The sequence below is a fragment of the Martes martes genome (assembly GCF_963455335.1).
Source record: "Martes martes genome assembly, chromosome: 16".
Classification (NCBI taxonomy): domain Eukaryota; kingdom Metazoa; phylum Chordata; class Mammalia; order Carnivora; family Mustelidae; genus Martes; species Martes martes.
Window position 1 is genome coordinate 43482448 of NC_137904.1, and position 13707 is coordinate 43496154.

Genomic DNA, 13707 nt, shown 5'->3' on the forward strand with positions numbered 1-13707 from the left:
TGGAGACTTGGCTGGCCTGTCATTTTTATTGTTGGGCCTTGAGTGGGAAAATTTTGTCCTTTAGGAAAGTTTTCTTTGAATACCTTAGAGGTTTCTTTTTGACCTTTGGGATATATTCTCTGGGGGAAGATTCCCAACTCCTGCTGTAACTAGTGCTCTCATTAGAGCACATCCTTGGCTGTCCTCTGAGGAGACCATCATGTTACTAAACCTCTAAGCTGAAACTAGTGAAGATTTTATAATTGCCGCAAGTGTCCATTCTGTTAGGCCTCTGGAGAGTTTGCTCATACCTGGATCCCTAAGTCCCTGGCCCCCTTACCATCTGGGTTTTGGAGAGGAGAGCCCAGAGAACTCTGATGAAGATGTCTTGATCCTGGTTTTCTCTTTGCATTTTCTAAATAAGGGAAGTATGGCTCCTTGTTGCTTTTGTTTTTTCTGTTTCATCACAGTGAAGGGTTTCATCTCCACGTGAAGATGTGGAGCTGAGGGGCCTAGCCTTTTCTTTCTTTCTTTTTTTTTTTTTTTTAATGCAAAAGCAAGATTGGTTTGTTTGGAAATTAAAGCCCAAGTAGAGGAAGGGTTTCTTCTCAGGATTGACTTGGTCACCAGCTCCCAGCATGTGAAGTGAAAACCCTAATGGTATGCTTTCCAGAACCGAAAGGAAACAGTGGTGGTTATGGCTCTGGAGCAGCTGCCCTGCAGCCCAAGGGAGGTCTCTTCCAAGGGGGAGTGCCGAAGCTCCGACCTGTGGGAGCCAAGGATGTTTCAGGTATCTGATCAGTACTTTCTTAGGCTATTTCCCAAGTGTGTTAATTTCTGACTAGTCCCAAGTGAGTCATCTAGGGTTAAGGTATGTGGTAGAGGTGGGAGGAAGGAGAAGTGGAAGCAGGGGAGGAGTTACAGAACAGAATAAAGGCAAAGCTGAGGGATTAAGTAAAAATGTGTTCAACTTGTATCACCAGTATTTGTCAGTGGGCCCTGAGCCTAAAACCAGATTAAAATCCAGAATTCTACAGGCATTTAACCTGCTACCATGCAGGTTACACTAAAGAGGCTGAGTGAAATAGAGGTACTAACATGTATCTAGCTCTGTTGATTGAGTGCTGTCTGGTGTATTTGTAGAGAATCTAGCTGGTAAGCCAGCCCTACAAATCCCCAGTTCTCGAGCTGCTGCCCCAAGGCCACCAGTGTCTACAGCCAGCGGGCGCCCTCAAGATGATACAGACAGCAGCCGAGCCTCACTCCCGGAACTGCCCCGGATGCAGAGACCCTCGTTACCGGACCTCTCTCGGCCTAATACCACCAGCAGTACAGGCATGAAGCACAGCTCCTCTGCCCCTCCTCCACCACCCCCGGGGCGGCGTGCCAACGCACCCCCGACACCTCTGCCTGTGCACAGCAGCAAAGCCCCAGCCTACAACAGAGAGAAACCCTTGCCGCCCACACCTGGACAAAGGCTGCACCCTGGTCGCGAGGGACCTCCTGCTCCACCCCCAGTCAAACCACCTCCTTCCCCTGTGAATATCAGGACGGGACCAAGTGGCCAGTCTCTGGCTCCTCCTCCTCCTCCTTACCGCCAGCCTCCTGGGGTCCCCAATGGACCCTCCAGTCCCACTAATGAGTCAGCCCCTGAGCTGCCACAGAGACACAATTCTTTGCATAGGAAGACACCGGGGCCTGTCAGAGGCCTAGCGCCTCCTCCACCCACCTCAGTCTCTCCATCACTACAGAGTAATAGACCACCTCCCCCGGCCCGGGACCCTCCCAGTCGGGGAGCAGGTAAGTGCCTGGAAGCACCTTTTGTCCCTCTTAGAGAATTGAGTTTATCTTCTCAGCCTTTTTTCCAAAGCCTGCCTTCAGCAATTGAAGAGAAGAATTCACTTACTCATTCAGCAGGTTTACTGATTGTTTGTGTGTCACACTCTGTTTTTAGGGAAACAGCAATCAATAGAAAAGACAGAAGAGTCCTGTTCTTTGGACAGTCAAGCAAATAATGCAGATGTAGGTATAGATATATAGATAAAGACATAGTATGTAGATGCTTTAGAGAAATCCAGAGCAGAGGAGAAGAATAGGATATACAGGGGTGTAGAGGGTGGTGGTGGTATTTTCTGTTGCAGGGGTGGGGTGAGAGAAGGGTTAGGGAAGGCCTGACTGATAAGGTAACAATCAGGGAAGACCTGAGGAGAGTGTCGGAGTGGGCTAAGCAGTTATCTGGGAGAATAGCTATTGTAGGCATTGGGAACAGCAAATACAAAAGCCCTGAGACTGGGGACAGCAGGACTGGAATGAGTGAGGGGGGAAGAGTGGCAGGAAATGGAGGTCAGGAAGCTAGATTTCCACAGGAGAACACTAGGACTTTGTCAAGATTGGCATTTACTCAGATGCTGAGCCACTGGAGGCATTGAAAGAAGCATTGCGTAGCTCTTAAAAGGATGACAAACTTGGGGTGCCTGAGTGGCTCAGTCAGTTAAGCATCTGCGTTTGGCACAGGTCATGATCCCAGGGTCCTGGGATCGAGCCCCCACTGGACTCCCTCTCCCTCTGCTACTCCCCCTGCTTGTACTCTCTCTCTCTGTCAAATATATAAATAAGATCTTTTAAAAAATAAAAGGATGACAAACTCCTATGTTGAAAACAGACCACAGAGGGACAGAGGTGGCAAGGGAGACCACTTAGGAGGCTGTTGCAGTCAACCAGGCAAATAGGTAGGACTGAGGCAGGTTTGGGGGAAGAAGACAGGTGTTTGCTTTGAAACAAGTCAAGTTCGGCATAACTGTTAGCCAAACACCAATTCATTATTTTCTTTTGGATGTCTGTCAGACCCTGAAGTTGAGGCGAAAAGTCTGGGCTAGAGAAATTTGATACTGAAGACCATATGCTGGATGAGCTCACCTAGGGAGTCAGTCTAGGTAGAGAAATGGAGAGTAGCAAGCAGGGGAAGCTAAGAGCCCCTAGTGAGGAAGAAAGAAAACAAGAGGATGCTGGAAGGATGCCAAGATCGAGTGGTCAGCTGTCTCTAGGACTGAAAACTGAGAACGACATTGGTCTTAGCAACATGGAGTCCTTTAGGGGAACCCCCAAACAACATGATATCCTTTTGGTAGTTTCAGTGGAGTGGTGGAGGATGAGGGTGAAAGTCTAATTGACATGTGTTTGGGAACTTGGGGATAGGAGGAGAGGAATTGGAGATAGCAATGTAGAAGTCTCTGAGTTTACTTAAAGGGGAGCGGAGATGGGGGTGCAGATAAATGGAATGGGTGCTGGAGGAGAATGTGGGATTGAGGGTTGGGATCCCTTCTCTCCAAGATGGGAGATATTTCAGCATCTCTTTGTACACTGAGGAAATGATACAGTAGAAAGGGGGGAAATGGCCTGAGTTATATTCTCTAGAAGGCTAAAAGGTATGGAATATTATTCCTAGGTAACGGGTTGACCTTAGATAAGAAGAGAGGTAGTTCTTCCATGGTAACAGGGAGGAAGGCAGAGTGCATAGGCATAGGTGCATGTGGGTAGGTGGGCATAGTGGTAGGAACATGTGCAAAGTTTCTTCGTTTTTTTCTTTTTCTTTTCTTTCCCCTCCCTCCCTCCCTTCCTTCCCGCCTTCCTTCCTTCCTATATTTACTCATTTGAGACAGAGAGAGAGAGAACAAGCAGGGGGAAGGGCAGAGGGAGAAGCAGGGTCCCTGCTGAACAGGGAGCCTGGACATGGGGCTCTATCCTAGGACCCTGGGATCATGACCTGAGCCAAAGGCAGGTGCTTAACCAACTGAGCCACCCAGGTGCCTCTTCTGGTTTGTTTCTTATTGGTGAAATAGAAAGCAAGGACATCTGTTAATGAGGGGAGGAAAGGAGAGAGAGGGGCATGAAGTGGTCCTTTGGGAGTGTGGGAGAGTGAAGAGGGTGGGGAGGTGTGCTGGGCTAACCAACAGCATGAAAGGCCCACTCAGGATTAGGAGCCGTATGCTCAAAGTAAGATTTGCGCAGTGTGTGTTCTGAAACACACAGTACCTGCAAAGTGTTTGTTTGCAGGTACTGCAATGTATGTTTGTATGTTTGCAGGGTGCTGAGTAGGGACAGCATGGTATTTGACAAGGGTTAGCTTTTTTAGACAAGTGGGACACTAAGGGAGAGTGGGGCAAAGGAGCTAAGGATATAGGTCAGGGAGTGATTGTAACAGTGGACCATGAGCCTAAACTGGGTGAAGAGGGGCTTAAGGAGCTCTAGAAAAAGTAGAAGAGGTTGTGTAGTCTTTTTACAAAATAGCATGACTGAAGGTAGAGAGTTAGGGAGACCATGAAGCTCTCTGGAACCTTCTAGACCCAGGAATTTTGGCTCCCATAGCCTCTTGTATCATTGAACTTTGAGCCACATCCTCTACAAATGGCTTTTGAGCTTTTAAACAGTCCTTGCAGATTTGAATCATTAAGAAATTAAGTCAGTAGGAAGCACATATTGAAAGCCCATTAACCTGCGCTGCTGCTTGGTGAAGTACATGGGGATTTGTATTCTAGGAGCTGGCAGTCCAGCAATATGGCAGTTGTCAGGTATCCTGGTACATTCCTGAGCCCTTGTCTCCCTGGCTTTAGCCGTAAGAACCCTAGTCCTAAGGTGGCCTTTGCTTCTATAAAGTTTAGGTTAAAAATTATTTAACTTAGGGATTTTTTTTTAAAGATTTTATTTATTCATTTGTCAGAGCAAGAGCACAAGCAGGGGGAGTGGCAGGCAGAAGGAGAAGCAGGCTCCCTGCTAAGGAAAGAGACCAATGCTGGGCTTGATCCCAGGACTCCAGGATTATAACCTGAACCAAAGGCAGACACTTAACCAACTGAGCCACCCAGGCATCCCAAGGATTTTTTTTTTTTTTTTAAGACTCTATCAAACCAGAACCCATATCTTTCTAACCCTATCCAAGGAATAGAAGTGGGGGGAAAATGTAATTTCTGTGGGTTTAACTGAGTAGTTTTATTTATTTATTTATTTATTTATTTGACAGAGATCACAAGTAGGCAGATAGAGAAGGGGAATCAGGCTCCCTGCCGAGCAGAGAGCCCGATGCGGGGCTCGATCCCAGGACCCTGGGATCATGACCTGAGCCAAAAGCAGAGGCTTAACCCACTGAGCCATCCAGGCGCCCCTATTTTTCTTTAACTAAATAATTTATTATTATTATTATTATTTTAAACTAAGCTGTAGGCCTAATATGGGGCTTGTAAGTAGCAGCAGTTCTTAGAGTGATAGCAGTGAGAGAAAACTGGGATATTTTAATCAGAGATCTTGTCAGTATTGGCTCTCTGACTTTGGGCAGATAGCTCTGATTCTCTGAGTTTGTTTCCCTCATGTGTTCGTAGAACCTTCAGTTGTGGCTGTAAATAAAAGTATGTATGAAAGTGCTTTGTAAACTGTAGTATGCTGATAACTGTTAGTGGTTTTATGCAAGGGTTTTCATGTAGTTCATGGATTTATCTCTTATTAAATCATATTACAACAATATTACATGATAATATACTTTTGTTTCTATATTAATTATTTATATTTGAAAAAGTGTGGAGTCTTTTGTCTTCCCAGGGTGCTCAGGGACCAATTTTATTGGTCCGTAGGGTTTCTGAATTTTTTCTTTGCAGAGTAAAGAATACTATTTTTAAGGGTTTTTTGTTGTTGTTGTTGTTTTTAAAGAATCAATACCATCATGCTCAAAATTGGGTTTACCTAGGTTTACAAAAGGTGATCTCCCACCCCAGGTTTCTTTTACAAACTGCTTCTTTCTTATGGTCCTTGGGTTCCAGCTCTGTCACCTGAAACGGTCTTAAAACTGTATGTGACAAAGAGCCCAGAAACTTACTGGAGATGGCAGAACCTTGGGATGAGCATCCCTGGGGGAGGGCTGCGAAGGAGCAAACAGGTTGCTCTTGGCCCTGCTCTATTTGGCCAGTCTGGTTTGGCTTTAATCACCGCCACCTGTCCAGTGTCTAGCTGGTATCCTTTTGAGCCTAGCTAACTGTGGCTGTCTTATACTTCCTGGCCCTCCCCTAGAATAGATACAGACTCTCAGGGTCCTGAGAAATCTGGGCTTTAGGGAAATATTTTGAAGGTGACCTGAAAGAGCTTTGGTTTGGGCAGATTTGGGATGAAATCTAGGATTGGAGATCTGTGAAGTTACTGCTTCCAATAACACCTGTTCATACTTAAACCTTGAAAAGAGTGAGGGAGCCGTTCAGAGTGCATCTTAGGGGAACCAAAAACTAACATTTACTGGGCCTGCAGTGCTGGTCCCCTTGTCTACATAAATCATCCCATTACTGTTTCATTCATAACTGTGGTCACTCTACAGAAATTCCAGCAGTAATTTAGGAGGAATAAGAAGATACACTCTTGGGGGCCTGGGTGGCTCAGTTGGTTAGGCAACTGCCTTTGGCTCAGGTCATGATCCCAGAGTCTTGGGATAGAGTCCCGCATTGGGCTTCCAGCTCCACCGTGAGTCTGCTTCTCCCTCTGACTTTCTCTCCTTTCATGCTCTCTCTCCTTCTCTCTCTCTCTAAGTGAATAAAACCTTAAAAAAAAAAAAAAAAGAAGATACACTCTTGGGAGCGTGACTGGCTCAGTCAGTAGAGCATGTGACTCTTGATGTCAGGGTCATGGATTCAAGCCCCACAATGGGTGTAGAGTGTACTTATAAAAAGAAGAAGGTGATAGATGATGCACCCTTTATCACTAAACCAGTGTTGTCTGTTAAGCCAAGTAGTCTCTCCTGTATTATTTAGGAAACAGCTACTTATGGGACATGACGTTGGTACCAGAGGATAAACTTCTGTCTGTGGGTTATACATTTGGGGGGAAGTTAATATAGTACTTGGGATAGTTATGAAAAGCAGTGTGGGCGTAGTGGAAAGAGCAGATGTGTGCTGAGTCTGTTAGATCTGTGACCTCAGATAAACAACCTGAGTCCCAGTTTCCTCATTTGTGAAATGGGGATAATACCACATACTTTGCGGGAGTGGCGGGAGAATTTTTAAAGTGTAATGCCTATAAAGTGCCTGGGACCATGCCTGGAATATAACAGAAACCAAACAAATGGTTGCTGCTCTTTTTGTTAGTTAATGAAAAGAATAGAACATAATTACAAACACCTTACTTAGAACCTATTCCAGTGATGTTGCCATGTCTTCAGACACGTTTTTGATGTTGCCTTCTACTTGGTGGTGCATTTTGTCTTTCTTTTAAGATTTCATTTATTTATTTGAGAGAGAGAGTGTGTAAGCAGGGGCATAGGGAGAGGGAGAAGCAGGGAGCCTGACTCGGGGCTTGATCCCAGGACCCTGGCTGGGATCATGACCTGAGCTGAAGGCAGATGCTTAACCGACTGACCCACCCAGCACGCCACATTTTTAAATGGGCCTTTAGGTGTGAATTTTATTTTTGAAATGTGGAGTCAGATGTAAGTATGAATATTTTTATTGATGGTTGTGTGACCTCAGGAGTAAGATATGAAGGGCACCTGGGTGATTCGGTCAGTTGACCGTCTGATTCTTGGTTTCGGCTCAGGTCATGATCTTGGAGTCGTGAATCAAGCCCCATGTAGGGCTCCATGCTCAGCACAGAGTCCACTTGTCCCTCTCTCTCTGCTCCCCCAAGCCTGTGCACATGTGTGCATGCACTCTTTGTAAAACAGAGGGAAAATCTTTTAAAAAAAATCTTTAAATCTTTTAAATCTTTAAAAATCTTTTAAAAAAATTAAAAAGAGGCGCACCTGGGTGGTTCAGTCATTAAGCATCTGCCTTTGGCTCAGGTTATGATCCCGGGGTCCTGGGATGGAGCCCCGAGTCAGGCTCTCTGCTCAGCGGGAAGCCTGCTTCTCCCTCTCCTATTCCCTCTGCTGTGTTCCCTCTCTCGCTGTGTCTCTCTCTGTCAAATAAGTACATAAAATCTTAGTAAATAAATAATAAAAAAAGAAAGATGTGAGAGAGAGAGAGGGAGAAAATCTTTTAAAAATTTTTTAAAAAGGGGCATCTGGGTGGCTCAGTGGGTTAATCCTCTGCCTTCGGCTCAGGTCATGATCTCAGGGTCCTGGGATCAAGTCCCGGATGGGATTCTGTGCTCAGCAGGGAGCCTTTTCCCCCCTCTGTCTCCCCCTGCTTGCGATCTTTGTCAAATAAATAAAATCTTTAAAATAATAATAATGAAATAAAAAAGAAATGAGATGTAAACATCATATAATATTTATGAGTCTGTCTGGTTAGAAACTGGGTTTGGAGGCAATTCCCAAAGAGGCATTCCCAGTTTTTTTTTTTGAGCAATGAGCCTATCATTGGAGATATGCAACTTCTGCAGATTGAACCTACTATACATATTTTGAGAATCACTCATTTTAGTCTGTACTACTACGTGCTAGAATAAGTGACACAGCCTCTAAATGCTGTTGGAGAACAAAAAAGGAGGGAATTAGAGTGCATTGCTTTAGGAAAGCCTGGAAAAGATGGGCTTGAGTCGAATCTTAAAGGAGAGGTAGGGCTTGGTTGTAAGGGAAGAGGGATGGCATTTCTGCGTCTTTTGGGGGAGTCCCAAGAGGAAAGCATATATGGTTTAGTTTAGTCAGCACTGTTGATTTTGTGCCTGCTGTGTGCTGTACATTTGGCTGAGCTTGGGAAATCGGATGAATGGACACTGCCCTGACTTAGTGTGCTGGGGAAGAGGCACATAACATGAAAAATTATGATACAATATGGTAGTGTAGTAGAGAGATACAGCGGCCACAGTGGGAGTCTCAGCCTAGGGAATCAAGCAAGAAAGAGGAGAAGGTGAAATCAGGCTGCTTGGCATGGTAAATTGCTGTGTAAGAAAGGAGGATGGTAGGGTGTGGCGCAGTTGGGGTAGAAGCCAAGGACTTGAAACTTCATGATAAAGGAAATGCAAAGCCCTTGGAAAAGTTTGAGCAAGTATTTTGGAGGAGGTTAGTGAATTGGTATGCAGAATGGATTGGAATGGCAAGAGATGAGAAACAGAGAACATATGGGAAACCTTTGTGCAGTAGAACAGGCTAAATATGAGAAAGCCTTGAAGTAGGATTGTGGAGGAAGGCAGGGAAAAGATCAAGAGCAGGCAGAATTCTTGATTGACTTGTCACAGAAATGAAAAGGGTCACACATTTATTCCGGACTTAGGGATCTGGAAGAATGTTCCCGCTGTTGAATAGGAGTGAGAGGAGGGTGAATTGGATACCTGACATGCTGTCCGGAGGCTCCCAGAGCCTGGCTCCTTGGGAAGGCGCCAAGGCACTCCTAGCATACGTCTCTCAAATCCCCCCACCGGTCACCAGCTCTGTATCTCAGCCTAACTGCTTTGGATTTTCCTTGCAGCTCCTCCACCCCCGCCACCCATGATCCGAAATGGTGCCAGGGATGCTCCCCCTCCCCCACCACCGTACCGAATGCATGGGTCAGAACCCCTGAGCCGAGGAAAGCCCCCACCTCCTCCCTCAAGGACGCCAGCTGGGCCACCCCCTCCTCCTCCACCACCCCTGAGGAATGGCCACAGAGATTCTATTACCACTGTCCGATCTTTCTTGGGTGAGTAATAGCTGGGTAACAGTAATCGCTGTTTCAGTCTCTTAGTTCCTGTGGTGACTTCACTAATTCCAGTGGCCACTCTAGAGCGGGAATGGTCACTAGGTATCCTTTGTTCACAACAGTTCTTCTCCTCACTGTCCCTCAGACTTCTGGGTCCCCTCCATTGACTTCCCTTGCCTTATATGAATTCTAGGTATGATTGCTTTAGAAGAGTTGGGAGTAAAATCGGTAGGTGTTGTGCTAATAGCCCCAAAGCTACTCTCTTGCTCCCCAAGGATCATTTGTGGTTAGCGTTTGGGTCAGAGACTATCCTTTTCAGGATTATTCAGACAGGAATGATGCATCTTCCTAGGAAGGAGAGGGCCTTTCTGGACCTTTAAAAAAACAACAACAAAAACCCATGGTACACAACATTAATAATACAGAGCCTTTATCTAGCAGTGCTCCTTTGAGGAAGTTACTTCACTTCTCTGGGCCTCACTTCCCTCATCTGTGAAATGAGGAGGTTGGTGAGATCAGGAGTGTATCAGATTTAACTTTTTCAAGGTCATAAATGAGTCTCTGGCCTCACCTTAGAGATTCTGATTCATTGATCCTAAGATGGAGCCCCAAGCAAAGGTTGTCCATAGGGTTTCGTCAGATCCTCTGTTGAGGACCCCTAGAAAGATCTGTACAGTCTCCTTCAAACCTGACACTCTAGATTCTTGAATTATTGCCTCTTCTCCACCCCCAGTCTCGTTCTGTTCCTAACTGGTGGACCAGGGTTTTTGGAATGTGTTTGAGCCACACCAATTGAAAAATCTGAGCCTTCTTCTAGAGGGGCCATGGAAAGAGGGAGCGGAGGCCATGAGATGGCTGTCCCAGCTCTATGGTAGAGCTAAATGAGGGTAACCTGGGTCCGAGGGGAATTATCTGGTCAGATCTCTCACTAAGCTGGTGACAGAAATTCCCATTTTAAGTTAATGTCTACCAATCTGTAGATTCAGTTCAGTTGGTTTCCCATGGTGACAGTCTCTAAGATGGCTTTTAACTGAAACAGAACTGTATTTCCTTGTCCCGTGCAAACAGCTGGGCTCCTTTCCTGTTAAGTGCCTGATTTTTGGTGGAAAGATTTGAAGAACTAATTCAAAGACTCATTCCTTAATGTAAAGAACCTCTGAGCATATCCTCTGTGTGTGCGAGGTGCATAGGAAGATGCTGTTGCTGGCCTCAGGAACCTCGGTTTAGTGGGCCAGGCAGGTCCTCGTGGTCCTTCGGAATTCGAGGGAGATCAGCAAGGGCTGGGGGCCAGAAGTGGTACAAAATATGTGGGAGCACAACAAAGGAGGATTTGACTTAATATTCTGTTCCTTTCCCAGATGATTTTGAGTCAAAGTATTCTTTCCATCCAGTAGAAGACTTTCCTGCTCCAGAAGAATATAAACACTTTCAGAGAATATATCCCAGCAAAACAAACCGAGGTGAGAAGAGTAGTCAATGAAAGTTTTTCCATAATTCTATAGGAAGTAGAATTGGTCATTTTTTCTTAGATTTAAATTTGCTTCTCCTCATTTGCATTTTCTTAAGAAAACAAGGAAACAACAAAACCAGTCCCTAAATTTTAAAGGCTAGCTTAAAGAATCTGTCTCTCATGTCAGGAATGTTCAGGTTATTCAGGGTTTGGTGGTTGACCTTACGTATGTGGTTTTTATTTTTATATTTTTTAGCTGCCCGTGGAGCCCCACCTCTGCCGCCCATTCTCAGGTGAAGCCTGGCTTGGTCCTGTTCCTCAGGAAAAGGATGGACCCTCTCCTCTGCTCAGATGGTCCCTTCCATTCCCCTGAAACCTGCATGAGAGCTCCTGACGTGTTTCTCCAGTGCAACCCATCTCTAGACACCAAGTGTCCTCCCCACTCACCTCCATCTATGCATCTCGTCTCTAGACTTGGTGATTGGACTCTTTATATTGACAGTAGGGTCTCAAACCCTGCATCCATCCCTCCTCTCGCAAGCCCTGCTAGCCGGATGAGGAAAACGCTTCCATGTCTCCTGCCTTCCTCCTGGGGAAAGGTGCCTTGTTATGATGAATGAACTCATTGTTGGGGCAGGGTGGAGAATTGTACTCCTACTTTCTCCTACCCACTGTGGGGGAAGCGTGGCAGTTGTATTATATTTCCTCATTTAGGAGGCTGGCATGGCCAGGACTTCTGGGGGGTGGGCATTTTTAGTGAAACAGGAAAGGAATTTGCAGAGAAGTGATCTGTTTTAAAGGTCAAGTTTGAAGAAAAGGCAAAGAAGTGGTTCTGCTTTCTGTTTAGGGGTATTTTGGTTTTGCTCTCACCCCACCCCATGCCACCACCCCAGGGAGAAGTTGGATATTATAAACACTAAATACTAATCAGTTGAACTAAACATCTAATAAAAAGAGAAGGTGAAATAAACTGGGGATCCTTTTAGAGCTAGTCAGTTTCTCTGCAGCAAAGGGACCAGGAGCCATATGTGTCCTCTGGGACTCCCTGCCCATTTGCCTGTTTCCTCAGGGTACTGAGGCTGAGGGTTGTTATTCCTCTCTGCACTGCCCATCCCCTCAAGAGAAAAGTCACTTTGATTCATTACAGATTCACAAACTCCAAAAACCTGCAGTGGGAGATGGAAAGATAGAGTGTTGGCCTTGACACCAATTAAGTCTTTTCTGACTGGCCCTGGAGGACTGCTCAGAGACTTTAGCCCCTGATGGGTGCCCCAGGATGACAAGGGAAGGTGAAGCACCTCGTGGAAGGGTCAACTCTGTGGGTTATGAAGGACTTTAAGGCCCACTTGTTCCAAAGTTCACAGCCCGTCTGACTTAGCAGGTACTTCTGTTCCTTTCTCCACTACTCTTGCCTTTGCAGGACTGCAGGGGTTAATATAGCAGAATAGAGAAGGGTGAGGAAGGTTATGGGAACAGTCAGAGATTCCTCTGTGCCAGGAAGCACAAAGACTTTGGTGAAGTGTGCCTCAGTCCAGTTGATCTTCCTTGGCAGCCAGCAATATGTTTTTTTGTCTTCCAGGTCCTAGTTCAAGGACACAGGGGAAATAGAGGGTCCCAGTCTAGGTAGGAACTGAGCTTGGATAGTGGGACGGGACTTCACCATTCTCTAACAGCAGGACGGAGCTCCTGGGCTCTACACATGGATGGTTTGGTTTGCTACAACTCTTGCCGAGTGCAGAGATTGCTCAAAGCTTGGAGTGAGTGTAGAGGAGGAGTCAAGGCTATTCCTTGAAGTGGATGGGGAAAGCCAAATAAAAATTTTCACCAGGTACATCACAGGCTTAAATTGCCTTTGGGACCTCTCCAGTCTGTTGGATCACAGACTAAGGATCTGTGCATGGTGCCCAGGGAAACCCGAGTTTTCCCGTGCAGGTGGGAGAGCGCTCAGCTTGGGTTCTTTATACAGGGTCTGCTATCCTTTGCCATTCCCTGGACTACATTGACTCTTGGGACAAACCATGATGAGATCTGTCCCCAAACCTTTTCTAATCATTCTCTTTATCGTTTTTATTTTCAAATCTGTTAGCAGTTATCTCTCAGCAGTATCCCCAGCATTCTGAAGCCAGTAGTTCTGAGACAGGGCATGAGTGGAGGGAAAAAGAATACAAGAGTTAACCCTGCAGCAGAGTTCCAGGGGAAATGCTGACCAGTTACTGAACTTGGACTGTGAAGTCCTCCCATTTGTTTTTGAAATGGGAGTTGATGCCTTTTGTATAATATTATCAAAGTATATCCTTTTTTCCCCCCCTTTACTCAAACGTAGAGCATCAAAATAAGTATCACAAGTAAAAGCCAAACCCCAGCTTTTCATTGGGGCTGATATCTTCCTTCTCTGTGACCTGCTGCCTCTCTTACTCCCCAGCATTTGGACTGTGTCACATAGGTATTGATTGTATTCTCATTTTCTTGGCCTCATGAAAAAACGCCTGGGCCTAGATCTAATCAGAGGGATTTTCTTGAGAGCATGTTGATGGCACAGTACCTATTTAAATGTCTTTGCCTTATTGTCCCTCTGTTAATAACAGATTTATTATCATGTATATTTACTATTGAAGAATGGGAATGTGATCCTCATAGTTATTGATCTATTTTGTATGTTGTAAAAAGCTTGTACTATAGATTTAAGGTGGGCTG

The 13707-nt window shown here is 45.6% G+C and overlaps 1 protein-coding gene across 1 annotated transcript in view; it reads left to right on the forward strand.

The window, feature by feature from the left end:
* WIPF2 (WAS/WASL interacting protein family member 2) overlaps positions 1-11976 on the forward strand; it is a 45023-nt gene extending 33047 nt beyond the window's left edge. The window contains exons 4-8 of the mRNA XM_080826066.1: positions 653-769; positions 1123-1779; positions 9354-9563; positions 10922-11023; positions 11270-11976. Of these exons, the coding sequence (XP_080682192.1) occupies positions 653-769; positions 1123-1779; positions 9354-9563; positions 10922-11023; positions 11270-11310 (1127 nt within the window). The 3' untranslated portion in view covers positions 11311-11976. The remainder of the gene's footprint in view (positions 1-652; positions 770-1122; positions 1780-9353; positions 9564-10921; positions 11024-11269) is intronic.
* The last annotated feature ends 1731 nt before the right edge of the window (positions 11977-13707 follow it).